The 22436-nt window shown below is 36.1% G+C and overlaps 1 protein-coding gene across 4 annotated transcripts; it reads left to right on the top strand.

The window, feature by feature from the left end:
• The first annotated feature begins 7287 nt into the window (after positions 1-7287).
• LOC120126555 (E3 ubiquitin-protein ligase UPL1-like) lies at positions 7288-22402 on the top strand. 4 transcript variants are annotated; one of them, XM_039144717.1, is made up of 17 exons: positions 7288-7630; positions 9301-9396; positions 9475-9681; positions 9917-17036; positions 17157-17833; positions 17898-18215; positions 18440-18641; positions 18722-19005; positions 19135-19427; positions 19545-20670; positions 20762-20908; positions 21042-21122; positions 21207-21432; positions 21515-21654; positions 21737-21843; positions 21939-22116; positions 22198-22402. In XM_039144717.1, exons 1-16 carry the CDS (start codon positions 7598-7600, stop codon positions 22039-22041), a joined length of 11160 nt encoding a protein of 3719 aa, XP_039000648.1. In that variant the 5' UTR covers positions 7288-7597; the 3' UTR covers positions 22042-22116; positions 22198-22402. The 4 variants fall into 4 exon arrangements, with proteins under 4 accessions (XP_039000648.1, XP_039000647.1, XP_039000646.1 ...); XM_039144716.1 differs by having other exon boundaries at positions 9917-17324; positions 17436-17833; XM_039144715.1 differs by having other exon boundaries at positions 9920-17833.
• Positions 22403-22436: the final 34 nt, after the last annotated feature.

The raw sequence follows: 22436 nt of genomic DNA, 5'->3' as shown, positions 1-22436 counted from the left end.
CGATCGAATCAGAAGTTTACAAAAATTTGAAGGAATGTAGTTTGAGGTTAAAAATATTATACTGATATTTTTAATCAGTATTTGAGGTTAGAAATATTATATTGATATTTTTAATCAGTATAATTTGATGTGGATCGGTGGAATTTGAATGTTAAAGTGGAATAGTGAATTTTGGTGACTAAATTAAATTTTAAGAAAATTAGAAGGGTAAAAATGAAAATTAGTAAATGAGATTTTTATATTTATTTAATGATATTAAAATGGAGATAAAAGGATTTGGCTGAAGTATAGGGAAAATATTCTACACAAGATTCTCTTTCATTTGGTGTAAAAATCTTCACGTTTCATGCTTGAATCGGTGAGATGTAGTTGAAGGGGAAGTGTAATTTTTATGAATTGTGGTTGGTTTTGATGTTAGAAGTGTTATGGAGTTGAAATCAAGCACGAGAATTGAATAAAATCATTTGAACTGTATTTGATATGGAAATGGATTGGAAAGGATGAAATTGATGTGTAGGTGTTGAAATTGAGTTTGAAACAAATTAGAGACCATTATGCAAAAACTTAGAAGTATTCAGCCTAGGGGAAAATAATGGGAAAATTTCTCAAAAATTTCCTAAGGGCTTAGATTGATTGTAAGAGTGATCTTGTGTGCTTGAAATTATGTTCTTGACTAAATTGAAGTTTGGATAAATTTAGAGGATCATTTCATAAATTAGGGAAATTAGAAGAATCTATGTACATGGGAAAATTTTGGTTCTATATTGAAATTTATTATTAGTGTGATGAAATATTGAATTTAGGATTGATTTGGAAATTTATAAAATTTTAAGGGCCATTTCAAAATTTTTAGAAAATTGAAGGGTTATGCGCAAATCGTTGGAAATTTTGTGTACCATGTTGGAAATTTTGGTTTAAAGGATGGAATATTGCTTTTGGAATAAAATGAAAAGTTGTGTAAGTTTAGGGGGTCTATTCGAAAGTTTTGGAAAGTTTAGTGGTGAAATTGCAAAGGTGAAATATTAATGTCCTGATTGAGAAGTATTGTGTGAAAGATGGAATATTGAATTGGGTTGATTGGAAGGCTATAAAAGGGCGAGGACCAATTTGTAAGTATCGAGAAAGTTAGTTATTAAAATGATATAAAGTTAAGGAAATTATTGCGATAAGTGATTTATTGAAGGACTAGAAAGTGAAATTTGATTGAGATAAGGTTGATTTTCGGTTTCGTGATAGAAATTGGTATAGAACGTTCATGGATCGTATTTTTAGAATTTTAATTCGGAATAGAATTCATTGTATTAGTACGGGTACTGATATATATATTAAAAAAAATTATGTCGAAAATTGATGATTGTGAAGTTCGGGTCATAATCAAAGTCAAAGTGAACCAAATACGAGGACATAATATAAAAGTGAACCTGATCATAATAGTAATGTTAGTGACCCACCAAGTGAGTGCAACTTATTTATTTATATATATATATATATGATTTGATGACGATTTGTGATTAGTCAACTTCGAATATTTTCGAATAAAAATGATTTGAATTAATTTATGAAATATTTTCACTGATTTATTAAAGAGAAAATAAATTTAGTGACCGAAAATGTCTTATAATATACGATTTTAACCAACTTTTTTTAGATTTGCGAAAATGACCAACAAATTCGTAACGCGAACTCCAATTTCGCAACACAGGTTTCAAAATCGCAACGTGGTTTTCCAAATTCGCAACACTGATTACCGATGTAGGTAAACAGTAATTTCGCAACGTGATTTTCAAATTCGCAACGCTAATTACCGACATAGGTACACAGTACTATCGCAACGCGATTTACAAATTCGCAACGAGATTTTCAAATTCGCAACGCTAATTACCGATATAGGTAAACAGTACTATCACAACGCGATTTACAATTTCGCAACGAGATTTTCAAACTCGCAACGCTAATTACCGATATAGGTAAACAGTACTATCGCAACGCGATTTACAAATTCGCAACGAGATTTTCAAATTCGCAACGCTAATTACCGATATAGGTAAACAGTATTATCACAACGCGATTTACAAATTCGCAACGAGATTTTTAAATTCGCAACGCTAATTACCGATATAGGTAAACAGTACTATCGCAACGCGATTTACAAATTCGCAACGTTAATTACCGATATAGGTAAACAGTTTTGCGAAAATAAACGCGCTTTGCAAATTTGACTATCGCGTTGCGAATTTGACTTATGTGTTGCGATTTACAAATTCGTGTTGCGAATTTAGAAACTGGGTTGCGAAATTGGAGTTCGCGTTGCGAATTTGTTGGTTATTTTCGCAAATCCAAAAAAAGTTGATTAAAATCGTATATTATAAGGTATTTTCGATCACTGAGGTTATTTTCTCTTTATTAAATGGTTTCTATATGATCTTTGGGTATGAATTACCCTGATTATTTTATACAGTATTTTATTTCATAGTATCTGATTTGAAAATGAGTATATGATTTGCAAATGAGAATTAATTTATATAAGAATTAATTTATATTTGATTATATGAATGTTTTTATATGCAATTAATTATCTGATTTGAAATAAAACACATTGTGTATATATTGAGAGTATGAGGTATAAATGTCATATCATGAGGTGGAGTAACTAAATATATGACATATGTTTATATGACACATATGGTGCAATCCTATGAAGTTCTTTCGAGAGCAAATATATCTACGAGGTGTTTTTAAGTTCACTATAGCGTTCACACTCGACGAGACTCACGCACTTGATATTCTCGATTAAATTCATTGGACTATGTTTTAAATAATAAAAAGTACGAGCTAATATGAGTTTATATGGTTTAAATAAGAAAAGTACAAATTATATGAACTAGAAGCTAACAAAGTTATTAATAGTTACTTGATTCTCTTTTATATGTTTTACATGCAATTTTTTTAATAGTTTAATTTATGTTTTACCATTATTTTTTATGATACAAACTGTTTTAATATGTTAAATGTTTTGTTTACGATACTTGGTTGCCTCATTAACTGAAAACTTAACGTGTGAGTGTTTCACACGTAGGTACAATCGAGAAGCGAAAATAGGAGCGTATCAACATCATTTCAGTAAAGGAAAGTCAGATCCGCCACCCGAAACAATAAGGACATCATGTTTGTTACTCTATTAATAGTGGTATGTATAATATAAGTATTTAAATGTTCTGAATATGGTTTTGAAATATAAAACTTAATACTGATAAAATATAATATTATTAAGTATAATTTGTAGTATAAAAGAATAATACTTTATAAATTATACTTTATATACTAGCTTGCATATTTTTAAATTAGATGGTTTTAAATTATAGTATTGAATAGTTTAGAACTACTTAATTGTTGTTTTATTTTAAAAAAAAATTAGCTGACCCTTATTCCCATATGTAATGGGGTAAGGGGGAGGTAAGATAGTAGGCTGCCCCCAATACCAGGTTGAGAGCAGCTTTCGTAGGAGACCTCCGAATTATGAAATGCTCTCCGTGGAACTCGATCCCATGACCCCAAGGTTAAGAACCTTGGGCTCTACCAATTCGAATTATAATTTGTTTTATTTGATTTTATAAATATAATATCGTTGTATTGTTGGCCCACATCATCTTGACCGACTTTGGAAAAATGGCGATAACAATTGGCAGTTTCAAATGCTAAAGTGATAAAATAATTTATTTACGTATTAAAGTGATAAATGAAAACAATTTTGGGAGGCAAATTAACATTTTACCATTCTAGAATAATAGTAACTTTTTTTTTTTTGATAACGTAGGACCTCCCAAGGTCAGATTAAAGAATCCGACCCTACAAAGCAACCTTCGGAGGGGCTCAAAGAACCCATCACTCTGTCCCCCGCTTTTTTCCAGGATTCCTAACCAACACGATTCGAACCTAGGACATGAGACTAACTCATAATCCGAAGAGCCGTAAATTACAATACATTAAATTACCCTCCCCTTTTTACCATGGAACTTTCTCGGGGTTAAATGTAGTACTTTCTGGTGGTCAATAAATATCACTAGAGATTTTGATTCATACGTCATGCATGCATGCCTATGAGACATGATCATTATACACTCAGCCAAGATTCAAGTTTGAATTGAAGAAAAGAATAATTTTTGCTTTAATTTTTTAAGGTTAAATAGGTTGAAAATAATAATTTAATTATTTGATTAAAATATATATTTTTAAATATAATAGTGAAAAAACGACTCAAATCAAGATTAAGAAAATTCTATTAAATATGTGCATAACTTTTCACTGTGTATCTTTCTAAAGGGTAAATTATATCGGAAGTCATCGATCTATTATTACTTTTTGAAAAAATGTCACTAATGTTATGTTTTTATATAATTTTAATTACTTATCATTAAAAAATCAACAACGATATTTATGTGGATTTTTTAAAATTTTATTTTTATATCATTTTCTCTCTTGTTATCATCATCAATCTCATTTTCCTCTCAAATTAGATGATCAAAAGATGAAAAAGAATATTAAAGTTAGTTAGAAAAATAGATTAATGATCAAAATAAAAACTATAATAAATTGATGATTAATAGTGTAATTTAAGAATTAAAATTTTCCAAAACTTTAAAATTTACTGCATTAAAATTTCTAAAGGAGCACATGACATGACTGTTGTTCTTTGCTTCTTTGGTGAAACTAATAGCACATTGTTTCACCTAATAATAATAAATTGGGAAATTCGTACTCAATATTAGAGGTGAGCATTCGATCGAGTCGAGTCGAATAAAAAAATTTCGAGTTATTGGAGTTGACGAGTTGTATTTTACAACTCGAACTTAACTTGAAATTGTTTTGAGTTGAATCAAGTTTAAGAAATTCAAATCTAGTTATTCAAGTCGATTTCTATACTAATTTTATTATAATCATTTATAGTATTATGAGAATGATTTGTTCCAATCTATTTTAAATAAAGTATTTTAAGGGTAAAATATTGATGAGAGTATAAATGAGTTAAGGAATTGACGTGAAGAAAGAATTTACAAACAATTGTTGTCAAAAGACTAAATTGAGTAAAATGTAAAGTTGAGGGATTAAATAAAAAAGAGAATACATCTTTAGTGAAAAAATAACAATTGAAGTTACATAGATATTCTATTGTGGTATATGAGCATGTGGTTCAAAATTGGTAAAAAAAAATGACTTAAAATAAACCACAAATTTAAGGAATAAGGGGATTATGAAAAATTGAAGGACTAAATTAAAAAATAAAAAAAATTGTTATCAATAAGAGGAATTGAAAGTACAAATATATTCCACTATAGTTTAGGAGCATGTGGCTCAAATTTGGTAAAAACAGACTTAAAATATAATGACGAATTGAAGAAATAACGTGATTATGAAAAATTGAAAAATAAAAAATTTGTTAACAAAAAGAGGGGATTGAAACTACACATGTATTCTACTATGGTTTAGGAGCATGTGACTCAAATTTGGTAAAAAAAATAGACTTAAAATGAAGGAGGAATTGAAGAAATAATGAAATCAGGACTAAATCATAAAACCGTCAAACTTAGTCAAATTTTCAGTTTTTCGAGTAACTCAAAAATTCAACATCTCAACTCGACTTGAATTCAAAAACCGAATTTATAATTTGAGTTGACTCGAATAACTCAAAATTAAAAAAATTAATTTTTCGAGTCGAGTCGAGTTTTACTCACCCATATAAATACATATATATGGAATATTTCAGTTTTATTGTAAAAAAAGGCAACATTTCATTCTTTTTCTTCCTGTTTTTAGATTGCATTCCAATCAAAAAATTCCAATTAGCATTTTCATAATCTCACACTAATTAACCATGTTAAGAAAAATCTTCAACTAATTAACTAAATAAACATAGTTAGATCCTTCAAAAATGATAATTTTATATTATTTTTTATAAAATATAATTCAAAGTATTCAAAAATATCCATTAAATAATTAAGTCATGGATCAACTTATTCTTTTCTGACTAATTTAGAAAATGAAGTTAAAAGTTGATTTTTTTTTGGGTAAATGACAACTACATAAACTTCTAAAATTTCATTTATAATTTAATTCTCTTAATCAGGATGAACACATAATTTTATGTCAGGAGGTACGAAACTGAAAAATTATATTAAAATTTAATAGGTTCAAATGGGGACAGAGCCAGGATTGAGTATCAACAAGGATAAAAATATTAGATTTTTTAAGAAAAATACAACGGCATATTAGTCATTTAAACTTAGAATTCAGAAGACAATGCTAAATTATTATTAGACTAGAAAATTTGAGAACACATGATCATATTTCTTTAGTTTTAACCCCTTCTCGATTAAATATTTAATAAATTATTGTATTTTTAATTTGAATATTTTTTTTACATAAATTAAAATATTATTAAATTAAAATTTATCGAATATATACAAATTTTAACGGAGTTCAAGGCCTATTGGACATTAACATAACTTCATCAATAGATGTAAACTTAAAAAGCTTTAAGAAGAATAGAACCGAATTGTACCCTCTATGTCCCTCAATCTATCTCTAGTCATATCTATAATTAAATTACGTTTTTGGATAAATTTTTATTAATTATTTGGCCAGATTCATATTTATTTACTATATTACATTAGTTTTTTTTAGATTAACATGTAATATTCTAATAAAATTGTAGCATAAAACTTTATTTAACCTAATATAATAATTAATTTTTATATTAATATAAGGTGATTATAGAATAATATTTATTTAAAAGATTTTCAACTATTTGATAGTGAATACATATACACAATTACAGATGTAAAAGATAGATCGAGAAAGGATGAATGAGGGTAATTAATATTGAAAATTTGAAATTATCATATATTAATTTTTTTTATGTATTTTCTATTGAAAACCTGATTTCGCTCTCTACAATTTTATAAATTCATCAATTCTTAAAATTTTAGAATTTAATCTCCTATAATAAAATCTTACGTTCATCCCGAATAGATATTGTGTTCGAACGTAAAACTTAAAAAAATGATAAATATTATTCTAATCATTAAAATCGTTTGATTTATATATTAATTTTTATTTGTTACGACATTGTGGAATTACTATTTTATATAAAGTACGTAATTTTCATATTATTTTTCAGACAATAATATCTTATAATTTTCATATTATTTATATTTGTTAAATAATTAATATGTTTTTATTTTTGACTATAAATTAATATGCAATAAACTCTTCTTGCAATAGCTTCTCTAGTTCATACATTTCTTCTCCACTTCTCTCTTTCCTCTCTCTCTCTCTCTGATCTCATCAGAAACCCTAATTTGCGATCGAAAAATTCTTACTTCCCCCCAAATTCACTTCTTATTATTAATCCCACTTTCCTCCTAATATTATGATCCTTATTTTATCCTCATATTCTAACAGTGATAATTAGATAAAAAGCCCTAACTTTTCTAATTTAATTTCTAACGTTTTAAGACTTCTTCGATCAATTCTCGGTCGCTTTGAGAGTTGATCGATTCTCAGAATCTTCATTTCCTGAAATGCTCTTTTCTTTCTCAACATGAAGCTCAAGCGAAGGAGGTATTCAGAAGTGGTATGTACATGATTGTTCACTTTCCGTGTACAATTATTTTTATTATGTTTTTTTGCTTTTGGTATGGATTATTTGTTTTCGAATATTTTGTGTTTTCTAAACTGTTAAAATTATGCGAAGGTTGGAATTTTATCTTTTTATTGATCAGGAGCAACGATTTTAATTTGTATATATTTGAAGTTCTTGATTGGTTGAAATTCGTGGCTAATGGCAAAGTTCAATATTTCATTACTCTCCTTGTGGTGAAATTGTTAATATATATTTCTGATTTATGTTTTTTTAAATATATATTTGAATACTGTGAGCGTTTTCTAACTTCCTTTCATACCTTGTAATTTAGGCATTGATAAATGATACTTGATTTATTGGCCAAGAAGTGATAGGAAGTGAGATCAACTTAGATATTTACTTTGAATTCTGATTGATAGAGCCTTTAACAATTTTTGGGGGGTTTGAAGTAAATTTTAGCCCTAAAAACCCAAATAGAATTATGGTATCAAATAAATAACTAAGTCAGCCTAAAATTGACCTTTTATTGGCAACCTGTTCAGGCGTTTTCTCTTGAATTCTGAATTTAGTGTCTTTTTATTAACGTGGAGAGAACAAGTTTTTTGCAGTTGTTGCAACTTGCAACATATTTCTACCTGTTATTTACCAATAATAATAATAATAATAATAATAATAATAATAATAATAATAATAATAATAAACAAGGAGGTACCTGTAAGTCCTGGGTTAAGCATAGGTTATGTTGGAGATAGGGGTGTAAACGAGCGCAGTCGAGCTCGAGTATTGTTGAGCTCGATTCGACTCGACTCGAAAACTCTGAAATGGAGCTCGAATCGACTCGAAAACTCTCGAGCTTCTAATTTTCAAGCTTGACTCGAACTCGAAATCCTGAACTGAAGCTTGTGAGCAGCTCGAAAAGGCTCGAAATGAAAAAAAAATTCTTAAACTTAACTTGATTGAAGCCTCAAACTCAAACTCGAACATGAATCTTAAATACATGAAATCTTACTGTATTTTTAAAAAAAAAATCAATACATAAATATTAATATTATTAATAATTTATTTAAAAAAAACAAAATCTTAATATATATTTTCGAGCTGCTCACGAGCTTTTCGAGTCGAATATCGAGTAGCTCGTTTTGGCTCATTAAGAACTCGAGTCAAGTCCATTCGATCTGAGTATTTATCGAGCCTTGATCGAGTCGATCTCGAATAGTTTGCAATCTGTCTCGTCTCATTTATAGCCCTAGTTGGAGATTGCTAAATTTAGCTGATTTCTATATTACCATGATCTGCAATGGTTTTTGTTGACATTTTGAGAGTGTAAGTAATAGCTATTTGGCTTAGAGATTGATTGTTGAAAGGTGAGCAAAATATTCTTACTGGACTACGAGGAGGCTTGAGATTATATGTATAGAGAGGTATAGAAGCAAATTTTGGTTCCTTTTATGTTATGCTTATTTCTTCCCTTCTAGAAAGCAGTTAGTAGCTTTGAGGCTGTTCAGTATTGGGTATGTAGTCTTTTTTCTTGTCTTTTTTCTCTCTTTTCAGCATCTTCTGATTTTAGAGTTCTGCATTCTTATATTGGTAGGACATGAATATCCAGGATTATTTTGATGCCTAGAGCTAAAGTAACTGTTTTCTGTTTTGATTTGTATCAGCCTCCCAAAATCAGATCCTTCATCAATAGTGTCACTTCTGTGCCGCTGGAGAATATAGAGGAACCTCTAAAAGATTTTGTTTGGGAGTTCGATAAGGTGCCTGTTTAACCATTATTTTATTAAATGCTGCAGTATCTGAAATGCAGTTAATTAACTTTGTTGTTAATGGTGCAGGGAGATTTTCATCATTGGGTTGAGCTTTTTAACCATTTTGACACATTTTTTGAGAAGCATATAAAACCAAGGAAAGATTTGCAGGTTGAGGATAATTTTTTAGGATCTGATCCTCCTTTCCCCAGGGAAGCAGTTCTTCAAATTCTTCGTGTTATAAGAATAGTCTTGGAAAACTGCACAAATAAGCATTTTTATAGCTCTTATGAGGTATTCTTTTAGTCTTATAAGTCCTATGCTCTTGCATTTTCTAGTTTCTTATCCTTTAAGAAAAAAATATTAGTAAATCTGTATGCTTTGCAATCTCTGTATCTGTTTTGCATTTCTTTCCAAGTCAGGGCTTGGACATATTAACTACTTTGAAGCTATTAATATGGCAATTATTTTCTGTTTTTCCTCTCATCTGACCTTAATTTTCTATTTTTTGGTACCTTGTTGTTTGCAACAGCATCTTTCATCCTTGCTTGCATCAACTGATGCTGATGTTGTTGAGGCTTGCTTGCAAACTTTAGCTGCTTTCTTGAAGAAAACAATTGGAAAGTACTCTGTTAGAGATGCATCTCTGAATTCCAAGTTATTTGCTCTTGCACAAGGTTGGGGGGGAAAAGAGGAGGGCCTAGGATTGATTGCATGTGCTGTTCATAGTGGATGCGATATGGTTGCTTATGATCTTGGGTGTACTCTCCATTTTGAGTTCTATGCATCAAATGAGTTCTCTTCCTCAGAACAGTTTACTCAAGGTTTACAAATTATTCATTTACCTAACATCAGCACTTATCCAGAGACTGATTTGGAACTCTTGAATAATTTAGTTGGTGAATATAAGGTACCAACCAATTTAAGATTTTCTTTGTTGACAAGATTGCGATTTGCGAGGGCTTTTGGCTCTTTAACATCTCGGCACCAGTATACACGTATTCGCTTGTATGCCTTCATTGTTCTTGTTCAGGCAAGCAGTGATACTGATGACCTTGTGTCTTTCTTCAATAATGAGCCTGAGTTTGTCAATGAGTTGGTTACTTTACTGAGTTACGAAGATGCAGTTTCTGAGAAAATTCGAATTTTATGTCTGCTTTCTTTGGTTGCTCTTTGTATAGACCGATCCCGCCAACCGACAGTATTAACAGCTGTCACATCTGGTGGACACCGTGGCATTTTGTCCAGCCTCATGCAGAAAGCCATTGATTCTGTTATTAGCAATTCGTCAAAATGGTCTGTTGTGTTTGCTGAGGCTCTGCTCTCTCTTGTCACTGCATTGGTTTCATCGTCATCAGGTTGCTCGGCCATGCGCGAAGCAGGGTTTATCCCTACCCTTCTACCTCTGCTGAAAGATACCGATCCTCAGCATCTGCATTTGGTTACTACAGCAGTCAATATTCTGGAAGCCTTTATGGATTACAGTAATCCTGCGGCTGCATTGTTCAGAGACTTGGGAGGTTTAGATAATACAATCTCTCGCTTAAAACATGAAGTGTCTTATGTGGAAAACAGTCCAAAGCAACCAGTTGAAGACCCTGATTGTAGTGGGACGAGTTCGCAAGTAGTTGCAGCCGCGTCAACTGAGCTTGACAATACGCAACCTTTGTATTCTGTAGCATTAGTTTCCTATCATCGACGTCTACTCATGAAAGCTTTATTACGTGCTGTATCTCTTGGAACATATGCCCCTGGAAACACTGCACGTGTTTATGGATCCGAGGAGAGCTTGTTGCCACAATGCTTGTGTATCATATTTAGGCGAGCAAAAGATTTTGGTGGGGGAGTTTTTGCACTTGCAGCAACTGTCATGAGTGATCTCATTCACAAGGATCCTACCTGCTTTCCTGTCTTAGATGCTGCTGGTATTCCATCTGCCTTCCTAGATGAGATAATGGATGGTGTGCTCTGTTCTGCAGAAGCCATAACATGCATACCTCAGTGCTTGGACGCGTTCTGTCTTAATACTAATGGTCTTGTGGCTGTGAAAGATCGCAATGCTTTGAGGTGTTTTGTCAAGATTTTTACTTCTAGAACATATTTGCGATCTCTTACCGGAGATACTCCTGCTTCTTTGTCAAGTGGTTTGGATGAACTTATGCGCCATGCTTCTTCATTGCGTGCACCTGGAGTGGATATGGTGATTGAGATCTTGAATGTCGTAATGAGAATAGGATCTGGGGCTGACACTTCTTCTTTTGCTGCTGAATCTTCCGCCCCTGTTCCCATGGAAACTGATGCGGAAGAGAGGAATCTGATTCAGCCAGATGATGGGGAATCTTCAAGGATTGAGAGTTCAGAGCAGATGTCGGAGCCATCTTCGGATGCTTCTTCAATGAATATTGAATTGTTTCTTCCTGATTGTATAAGCAATGTGGGCCGTCTTCTTGAAACTATTCTTCAGAATTCTGATACATGCCGTTTGTTTGTTGAAAAGAAAGGGATTGATGCTGTCCTGCAGTTGTTTACCTTGCCTTTATTGCCTCTTTCGGCATCGGTTGGACAGATTATTTCTGTTGCCTTCAAGAACTTTTCACCTCAGCATTCTGTGTCTCTGGCTCGGGCAGTTTGTTCATTCCTAAGAGAACAGCTGAAGTCAACAAATGAACTGCTTACTTCTATTGGAGGAACTCAGCTAGCCACCGTTGAAACTGAAACTCGGACTAAGATTTTGAGATCTCTTTCTAGTCTTGAAGGCATATTGTCTCTTTGCAATTTTCTTTTGAAGGGCACTACTAGTGTTGTCTCTGAGTTGAGCACTGTAGATGCTGATGTATTGAAAGATCTTGGGAGGGCATACAGGGAAATAATATGGCAAGTTTCTTTGTCTAATGATGTCATGGCTGATGAGAAGCGGAAAGCTGATCAAGAAAGTACTGATATCGGTCCATCAAATGCTGCTGCTGGAAGAGAAAGTGATGATGATGCTAGTATCCCAGCCGTGCGATACATGAACCCAGTTTCTATTAGGAGTGGTTCTCAGTTTCTGGGTAGTGCTGAACGAGAGTATCTTTCACTTGTTCGTTCTAATGAAAGTTTGCATCGTCGTAGTCGACATGGTTTGACACGTTTAAGGGGTGGAAGGAATGGTCGACACCTAAATGCTCTTAATATTGATTCTGAAACTTCTCATAGTTTGCCGGAAACATCACCTGTCCAGGATTTGAAAACAAAAAGTCCTGGCCTTCAAGTGATAGAAATTCTCAACAAGCTTGCCTTCACATTACGGTCCTTCTTCACAGCTATTGTTAAGGGGTTTACCTCACCTTACCGTCGTAGAGCTGATGCTGGTTCATTAAATTCAGCTTCAAAGATTCTTGGTATGGCGCTGGCTAAACTATTTCTTGAGGCACTGGGTTTCTCGGGGCATTCTTCTTCTTCAGGACTTGATACATCACTGTCAGTCAAGTGTCGATACCTTGGGAAAGTTGTTGATGATATGGGAGCACTGACATTTGACAGCAGGCGGCGTACATGTTACGCAGGAATGGTTAATAATTTTTATGTCCATGGAACCTTTAAGGAGCTACTTACCACTTTTGAAGCTACTAGTCAGTTATTGTGGACGTTACCCTACTCTATCTCTACACCTGGAATTGAGCATGAAAAAGCAAGTGAAACAAGTAAATTGTCCCATGGTACATGGCTGCTTGATACATTACAATGCTACTGCCGTGTGCTCGAATATTTTGTTAACCCTTCATTATTATTGTATGGGAATTCTGCATCTCAGACTCAGCTGCTTGTTCAGCCAGTTGCTGCTGGTTTGTCAATCGGACTCTTCCCTGTTCCTAGGGACCCAGAAAGTTTCGTCCATATACTGCAGTGTCAGGTGCTGGATGTGATTCTACCTATTTGGAATCATCCTTTGTTTCCTAATTGTAGTCCTGGTTTTGTGGCTTCTGTCGTTTCTATTGTTATGCATGTATACTCGGGTGTTGGTGATGTGAAACGAAATCGCACCAGTGTTGCAGGAAGTACAAATCAACGTTTCTTGCCCCCGCCACCTGATGAAGGAACCATTGCTACCATTGTTGAGATGGGGTTTTCAAGGGCTAGAGCAGCGGAAGCCCTGCAACGAGTTGAAACAAATAGCGTTGAAATGGCCATGGAATGGCTGATTAGTCATGCTGATGATCCTGTGCAAGAGGACGATGAACTAGCTCGAGCACTTGTTTTATCACTTGGAAATTCATCAGAGACATCCAAAGTTGACAGTGTTGATAAGCCAATGGATGCCATGACAGAAGAAGGGCAGCCTGCAGCACCTTCAATTGATGATATCCTCAATGCATCTGTGAAGTTATTCCATAGTAGTAATAACATTGCATTTTCTTTGACAGACTTGCTTGTTACACTTTGCAATCGTAACAAAGGAGAAGACCGTCCAAAAGTTTTATCATTTCTTATTCAGCAGCTGAGGCTCTGTCCATTGGATTTTTCTAAGAATTCCACTGCATTATGTATGATATCTCATATTGTAGCACTGCTTCTTTCTGAGGATGGAAATACACGTGAAATTGCTGGCCAGAATGGCATAGTACCTGTTGCTATCGATATATTGATGAATTTCAAGAGTAGAAATGACTTGGGGAACGATATTACGGCACCAAAATGTATCAGTGCTTTACTGTTGATCTTGGATAACATGTTGCAGTCTCGTCCAAAAATATTTTCTGATACGGTGGACGGTACGCAGATGGCATCTCAGCCTGACTCATCTGGGGAGCATGCTTCTTTGGCAATTCCAGAATTAAATACAGAGAAAAAATCAGCTTCAGATGCTAATGAGAAAGAATCGATCACTTCATTTGAGAAGATATTGGGTAAATCTACTGGTTACTTGTCCATGGAAGAGAGTCAGAAGTTGCTTCTTCTTGCATGTGACCTAATCAGACAGCACGTTCCAGTAATGGTCATGCAGGCAGTTCTTCAGTTATGTGCTCGTTTGACAAAAACACATGTTCTGGCTTTGCAATTTCTTGAAAATGGAGGCTTAGCTGCTCTTTTTAGTCTTCCAAGAACTTGTTTTTTCCCTGGTTATGATACTGTTGCATCTGCAATTATCAGACATCTCCTTGAAGATCCTCAGACTCTGCAAACTGCAATGGAATTGGAGATTAAACAGACTTTGAGTGGAAGCAGGCATGCCGGCCGGGTTTCACCTCGAACATTTTTAACATCTATGGCACCTGTTATCTGCAGAGATCCTGAAGTTTTTATGAAAGCTGCTACTGCAGTTTGTCAATTGGATTCATTAGGGGGTAGGCCCTTTATAGTTCTATTGAAGGAAAAGGAGAAAGACAGGGACAAGTTGAAAGCTTCTGGTGCTGAAGTTGGGTTAGCTTCAAATGAATCTGTGCGAATCCCTGAGAGTAAAGTAAATGATGGAACAGGTAGGTGTACCAAAGGCCACAAAAAGATTCCAGCAAATCTTGCTCAAGTGATTGATCAGCTTCTTGAAATAGTTCTGAAATATCCTTCTGCAAAAGGCCAGGAGGATGGTGCAACTAGCTTAATGTCAATGGAGATTGATGAACCTGCACGCAAAGTGAAGGGTAAGTCAAAGGTTGAAGAAACTAGGAAAATGGAGTCTGAAACTGAAATATCTGCTGGGCTTGCTAAGGTGACTTTCGTTCTTAAATTGTTGAGTGATATTCTTTTAATGTATGTACATGCGGTAGGAGTCATATTGAAAAGGGATTCAGAAATGGGTCAACTCCATGTTTCCATTCAATCAGATGCATCTGGCGGCCCTGGCATTGTTCATCATATTTTGCATAGGTTGCTACCATTATCTGTTGATAAATCATCTGGACTTGATGAATGGAGGGACAAGTTGTCTGAAAAAGCTTCTTGGTTTCTGGTGGTTCTCTGTGGTCGTTCTAGCGAAGGTCGTAAAAGAGTGATTAATGAACTTGTGAAAGCATTGTCTTCTCTCTCGAATATAGAGAGGAATTCAATGAATAGCTCATTGGTGCCTGACAAAAGGGTTTTTGCTTTTGCTGATTTGACATATTCAATTTTGTCAAAGAATTCATCATCAACCAACTTACCTGGCACTGGCTGCTCACCTGATACAGCAAAAAGCATGATTGAAGGAGGAGTGATTCAGTGTCTAACCAATATTCTTGAAGCGATTGACTTGGATCATTCTGATGCACCCAAAACTGTAAATCTGATGCTTAAGGCTTTGGAAAGCCTGACAAGGGCTGCTAATGCAAATGAACAGGTTTTCAAGTTAGAAGGTTTCAATAAGAAAAAGTCTTCAAATAAAAGACATACTGATCAGGTAACTGTATCTGCTGCTGATGAGATAGAGCACAATCAGAATGGGGATGGTCAACAAGCAGTGGTAGATGCGGAGGTGACTGAACAGCAGCCACATCAAGCAACTTCACAAATTGAAAATCACAATGTTAACCCGGATGATCCTATTGACCAAGATATGAGAGTTGAAATGGAGCCTGTAGCTAGCAACAGGCCTGTTGAACTTGGGATGGATTTCATGCGTGAAGAAATGGAAGGTGTGTTGCACAATACTGACCAAATTGAGGTGACATTCAGAGTGGAGAATAGGGTGGATGATGATATGGGTGATGAAGATGATGACATGGCAGATGATGGGGATGATGATGATGATGACGAGGGAGATGATGAGGATGATGATGAGGATATTGCTGAAGATGGTGCTGGAATGATGTCCCTTGCTGATACTGATGTGGAGGACCATGACGATACTGGTTTGGGAGATGACTATAACGATGACATGATTGATGAGGAAGATGATGACTTTGATGGTCACCGTGTTATAGAGGTAAGGTGGAGGGAAGCCCTTGATGGGTTAGATCATCTGCATGTACTTGGTCAGCCTGGAGCTGCTCGTGGTTTGATTGATGTGGCTGCTGAACATTTTGAAGGTGTGAATGTGGACGATCTCTTTGGTCTCCGTAGGCCTGTAGGTTTTGAGCGCAGGCGATCTAATGGTAGGCCATCCTTTGATCGTTCTGTTACAGAAGTAAATGGCTTTCAACATCCTCTTCTGCTAAGACCGTCCCAGTCGGGGGACTTAAGTTCGATGTGGTCGTCTGCTGGGAATTCATCCAGGGATTTGGAAGCTCTTTCATCTGGGAGTTTTGATGTTACTCAGTTCTACATGTTTGATGCTCCTGGTCTGCCATTTGATCATGCACCGAATAGTCTATTTGGTGATCGATTGGTTAGTGCAGCACCCCCGCCTTTGACTGATTATTCTGTAGGCATGGACTCACTGCATCTGCAAGGGAGGAGGGGGCCTGGTGATGGACGGTGGACTGATGATGGTCAGCCGCAAGCAAGTGCTCAAGCCGCAGCAATTGCACAGGCTGTAGAGGAACAATTTATATCTCATTTGCGCAGTACAACTCCAGCCAACAATTTAGCAGAAAGCCAGTCAAAAAATTCTGGAATCCAGGAGTCGCAACCATCAGATGCTCCTCCATCCAATGATGGAAAGGCTGTGGTAGAGGGAGACAATGCCAGTAGTGAGCAGAGTGAACATCAGCAGCTGGAAAATAACCATGGAATTTCACATGAACTTAATCCAACAGGTGAAAGTATTACATGCCATGGGCAGCCCAATTCTCTGTCTTTTGCTGGTGATATGGCCGAATCTATTCAAAGACATGAAGGTATATTAACTCAAATGTTTTCTTTGAACAATGCACCAGATGAGCAGGATAACATGGAAATTGGAGACGGCAATGGCGGAATTGCTGATCAAGTAGAGCAAATTTCTGAAATGGTTAACTTGCCTGAGGGGGACTCTGCCATGCCTGGAAACCTCTCACTGCAGGCCATGGGCGATGATGTATTGTCAGGGGAAGATGGTCAAGCAGGTAATTGTAGTTTGACAGATTCTGGTTTGGAGATGCCCAACTCAGGGGATGTTAATCGGTCTTTGCTTCATGAGCGTTTTGATGTTGACATGAATACTACTGATGCTGAAGGGAACCAAACTGAAGAACAAGTTTCTCCGGAAATTGGGGCAGAGGAGCCAGGCATGCTGGAGTCTCAGGATGCTAATCAGGCTGATCAAGTGAGTGTTAATATTGAGGCTCCTGGTTCTAATGACATTGATCCTACCTTCTTGGAGGCATTACCTGAAGACCTACGGGCAGAAGTTTTGGCTTCACAACAAGCCCAATCGGTTCAACCTCCAACTTATGTACCACCTTCAGCGGATAATATTGACCCGGAGTTCTTAGCTGCTCTTCCACCAGATATTCAGGCAGAAGTCTTAGCACAGCAAAGAGCACAGAGAGTTGCACAGCAAGCTGAGGGTCAACCTGTGGACATGGATAATGCTTCTATTATTGCCACCTTCCCTGCTGATCTTCGTGAAGAGGTTTGTAATGTAAACTTTTTTCTTGTTAGTAACTGAACAATAATAACCTTTTTACCCATTCCAGGTGCTTTTGACTTCTTCAGAAGCAGTTTTGTCAGCATTACCTTCTCCTTTACTTGCCGAAGCACAAATGCTCAGGGATAGAGCAATGAGTCACTACCAGGCACGTAGTTTGTTTGGAGGTAGCCATAGGCTAAGTAATCGGAGGAATGGTTTGGGTTTGGATAGGCAAACAGTGATGGACAGGGGTGTTGGAATTACTTTAGGCAGAAGGCCTGGCTCTACCATTTCTGATAGCTTAAAAGTGAAGGAAATTGAAGGAGAGCCTCTTCTCAACTCCAATTCTTTGAAAGCATTAATTCGCCTTCTACGGCTAGCACAGGTATTTCTATTTCAGTGTGCAACCTGGCTTACTGAATCTGATCCATCTGCCAAGGTGGATGGAGATTGACAACTTTAACATCAATATAATTCTTGTAATGCTTTATATATTTTGTCTGTGGCTGGTTATGCTGTTGTTATAATGTAATGTTTCTCCAAATAATTCATGGAAGTTCCGAAGCTTGTATTTCTAACACGCTTGTTTTTGTTTTTATCTTTTTGTAGCCCCTTGGGAAAGGCCTTCTGCAGAGACTTATGTTAAATCTTTGTGCTCATAGTGTTACTAGGGCCACATTGGTAAAGCTGCTGCTTGATATGATTAGATCTGAAGTTGAAGGCTCAAGCAATGGTTTGTCAACAATTAATTCCCAAAGGCTTTATGGTTGCCGTTCAAATGTTGTTTATGGTCGGTCACAGTTGTTCGATGGTAATGGTTTCAGCTGATATAACTATACCATTCTGCATTTGTTTCCCTTATCTTACCTTTGATTTTGCATGTTGCAATAGGTCTTCCACGTCTTGTACTACGTCGCGTTCTTGAGATTTTGACATATCTGGCTACAAATCATTCTGCCGTTGCGAATATGTTATTCCACTATGATTCTTCAATTCTATCTGAGCCTTTGAGCCCGAAAACCTCAAAAACCAAGAAAGATAAAGGCAAGGAGAAAATTGTGCATGGAGATGCATCAAAACCCTTGTGGAACTCTCAGGGGGATATTCCTTTAATATTATTTCTTAAGCTCTTGAACCGGCCGTTGTTTTTGCTCAGCATTGCCCATCTTGAGCAGGTAGTACTCTTCTAATTTATTGCCCTTCTAAACATTTTATTATAGGTTAGCATGGCTCTTTTACTCCTACTGGATGATGATATAACCCTTTATGTTCTATTTATTTTAATATGGTTTGTAATGGTGTAGGTTGTGGGCTTGCTTCAAGTTGTTGTCTATACAGCAGCATCAAAATTAGAAAGCCGGACAGTCTCTCATGTGGCCATTGACAATTCAAATTCCCAGAAACAGCTTAGCAATGAAGCTTCTGGTGATGTTGATAAGGACCTTTCTTCGACAGAACCAGAGTCTAATCAAGAGAAGCAGACCAATGCTGAAACCTCTGGATCCAATGGCAATAAAATTGTGGATTTTTATAGTATTTTCTTGAAGCTACCGGAACCTGATTTGTCCAATTTGTGCAGTATTCTTGGTCGTGAGGGGTATTATTCCTGATTCGTATCTCGGGATATGTTGAAGTTATTTATGCTAGTTAGGATTTTATTTTCATGCTCTTTTTTTTAAATCCCATGTTCCTGACAAATCTTTTTTATGTTCAGACTGTCAGATAAAGTTTATATGTTAGCTGGTGAGGTGCTGAAGAAATTGGCATCAGTTACTGTGACACATCGCAAGTTCTTTACCACAGAGCTTTCAGAATTAGCACATGGTTTGAGTCGTTCGGCTTTCAATGAACTTGTAACATTGAGGAATACACAGATGCTGGGTCTGAGTGCAGGTTCCATGGCAGGAGCTGCTATTCTACGTGTGTTGCAAGTGCTTAGCTCGCTCACTTCAACTGGTGTCGGTGACACGCCAGAGGGTGGTGATGGTGAACAGGAAGAGCAAGCTACCATGTGGAAATTAAATGTATCATTAGAGCCCTTATGGGAAGAATTGAGTAATTGCATTGGCATGACTGAGGCACAGCTGGCTCAGAGCTCACTCTGTCCAACTGTATCTAATTTGAATGTTGGGGAACATGTTCAGGGAACATCCTCTTCATCGCCACTCCCCCCTGGGACTCAGAGACTCCTTCCTTTCATCGAGGCTTTCTTTGTTATGTGTGAAAAGCTACATGCCAATCTCTCTATCATGCAGCAAGATCATGTAAATGTGACTGCGCAAGAAGTAAAAGACTCTGCTGAATGTTCTGCTTCCATACCCTCCAAGGGCAGTGGGGATTCTCAGAAGAAGCTTGATGGTTCTGTCACATTTGCAAGGTTTGCTGAGAAGCATCGCAGACTTCTAAATGCTTTTGTTAGGCAAAATCCTAACTTGTTGGAAAAACCACTGTCTATGCTGCTGAAAGCCTCAAGATTGATCGACTTTGATAACAAGAGAGCATATTTCCGTTCAAGAATAAGACAACAGCATGAACAGCACCTTGCTGGTCCACTGCGGATAAGTGTGCGACGGGCATATGTTTTGGAGGACTCTTACAATCAGTTACGAATGCGTCCTACTCAGGATTTGAAGGGTCGTTTGAATGTGCAGTTTCAAGGGGAAGAGGGCATTGATGCTGGTGGACTGACGAGAGAATGGTATCAATTACTGTCAAGGGTGATTTTTGACAAAGGAGCATTACTTTTTACTACTGTGGGGAGCAATGCAACTTTCCAGCCAAATCCTAATTCCGTTTACCAGACTGAGCATCTTTCTTACTTCAAATTCGTTGGCCGCGTGGTAAGTCACTGGATTGTTAGGTTCTGATGTTGGTGTTTATGGCGATCTGCAGTAGTTTGTTTTCTTATTTTATCTTGTGTGTGATGTGCAGGTTGCCAAGGCACTATTTGATGGTCAACTTTTGGATGTTTATTTTACCCGATCCTTCTATAAGCACATTCTTGGTGTAAAGGTGACTTACCATGATATAGAGGCAGTTGATCCTGATTATTACAAGAATCTGAAGTGGATGCTGGAGGTTGGTTTAATTAATCAATTTCATGCCTGGTTATTTTGTATGACCTATTGAACTCTCATGTAGTTGGAGCCAATGAATCCATTTGAAGTACTAATATCTCATTCTTAATGGCCTATTTTTTAATTTGTTTCAGAATGATGTGAGCGACATTCCTGACCTGACTTTCAGCATGGATGCTGATGAAGAAAAGCACATACTTTATGAAAAAACAGAGGTATGCAAAGATCGAATGAAAGGTTGCTTTACCCAGATTTTTCATTCAATTATATTCTTAATTTTTATGTTTTGCTTGAAAAAGGTTACTGATTATGAGCTTAAACCGGGAGGAAGAAATATCAGAGTTACTGAAGAAACAAAACACGAGTATGTAGACCTTGTTGCTGATCATATCTTGACGAATGCTATCCGTCCTCAAATCAATTCATTCCTTGAGGGATTTAATGAATTGGTGCCATGCGAACTTATTTCAATTTTTAATGATAAAGAGCTCGAGTTACTAATCAGTGGACTTCCTGAAATCGATTGTAAGCTTACCAGCCTATCCTTTTATACTTGATGAGTTAACATGTGGTTGTTTTAGCATCTGACCATATCGTCATTTTGCAGTGGATGATCTAAAGGCCAACACAGAGTATACTGGTTACACAGCTGCATCTCCTGTTATTCAATGGTTTTGGGAAGTTGTTAAAGCTTTTAGCAAAGAGGACATGGCAAGGTTGCTTCAGTTTGTCACCGGGACATCAAAGGTGATTTAATTGGTTTTATATTGAACCGTTTCGGTTCTCTTTTTTTCGGCATCCATATGAATTGTCTTGGGTGTCTGTACAGGTTCCATTGGAGGGTTTTAAGGCATTGCAGGGTATCTCTGGTCCACAGAAATTTCAGATTCACAAGGCTTTTGGAGCTCCTGAGCGGCTGCCTTCTGCACATACATGGTGATGGATACATTCTTTATCGCTGCCATATTGAATTCCTTATAATTTATTTGTTTGTTCCTAACATCTACTTTCATTTTGATTCACATCTCCAGCTTTAATCAGCTAGATCTCCCCGAGTATTCCTCTAAGGAACAGCTTCAGGAACGCATGTTGCTTGCTATCCACGAAGCTAGCGAAGGATTCGGCTTTGGTTGAACAGAGTTTGTATTAACGAATGATATCAATATCCCAATATTGTCGGCAATCCGTCTTCCGATCCGCGTTGAATATGCCAGTAGAAGATTCTCCGTCGAATTCGCGTTGTATCGTGTCGATCGTGAATCTGACATATGTATGTGTTTCCATGTGCAGAAGCCTCTTCTGATGGGGATTTGGCCACTGGGAAGTGGATTTCAGATGCTGAAAAACACATCATGGCATTGGAGGGAAATCAATGGTGGTTGTGGCTTTTAATTTGATTAGTGGAGAGAGCTTCTATTCTAAACAAACAAATGAAGAGGAAAACCATATTATTTCTTTTCCTAGTGTTAATGATTGAAAGATGGGTCTTCCTGGTGTTGTTAATAGTTTTCCTTATCTAATTCTTGAAG

This window comes from Hibiscus syriacus, unplaced genomic scaffold, assembly GCF_006381635.1.
Source record: "Hibiscus syriacus cultivar Baekdansim isolate YM2019G1 unplaced genomic scaffold, ASM638163v2 tig00110458_pilon, whole genome shotgun sequence".
Lineage (NCBI taxonomy): Eukaryota > Viridiplantae > Streptophyta > Magnoliopsida > Malvales > Malvaceae > Hibiscus > Hibiscus syriacus.
The sequence above is the reverse complement of the archived record's forward strand: the minus strand, read 5'-3'. Positions and strand labels throughout refer to the sequence as shown.

What these genes read in the sequence shown, in the direction of transcription:
- LOC120126555 (XM_039144714.1), top strand. Translation starts at nt 7,598, where the DNA reads ATGAAGCTCAAGCGAAGGAGGTATTCAGAAGTG. An exon ending in TTGTTTGGGAGTTCGATAAG is followed by an intron (nt 9,397 to 9,474) that starts GTGCCTGTTTAA and finishes TTAATGGTGCAG; the next exon opens with GGAGATTTTCATCATTGGGT. An exon ending in TCGGTCACAGTTGTTCGATG is followed by an intron (nt 18,642 to 18,721) that starts GTAATGGTTTCA and finishes ATGTTGCAATAG; the next exon opens with GTCTTCCACGTCTTGTACTA.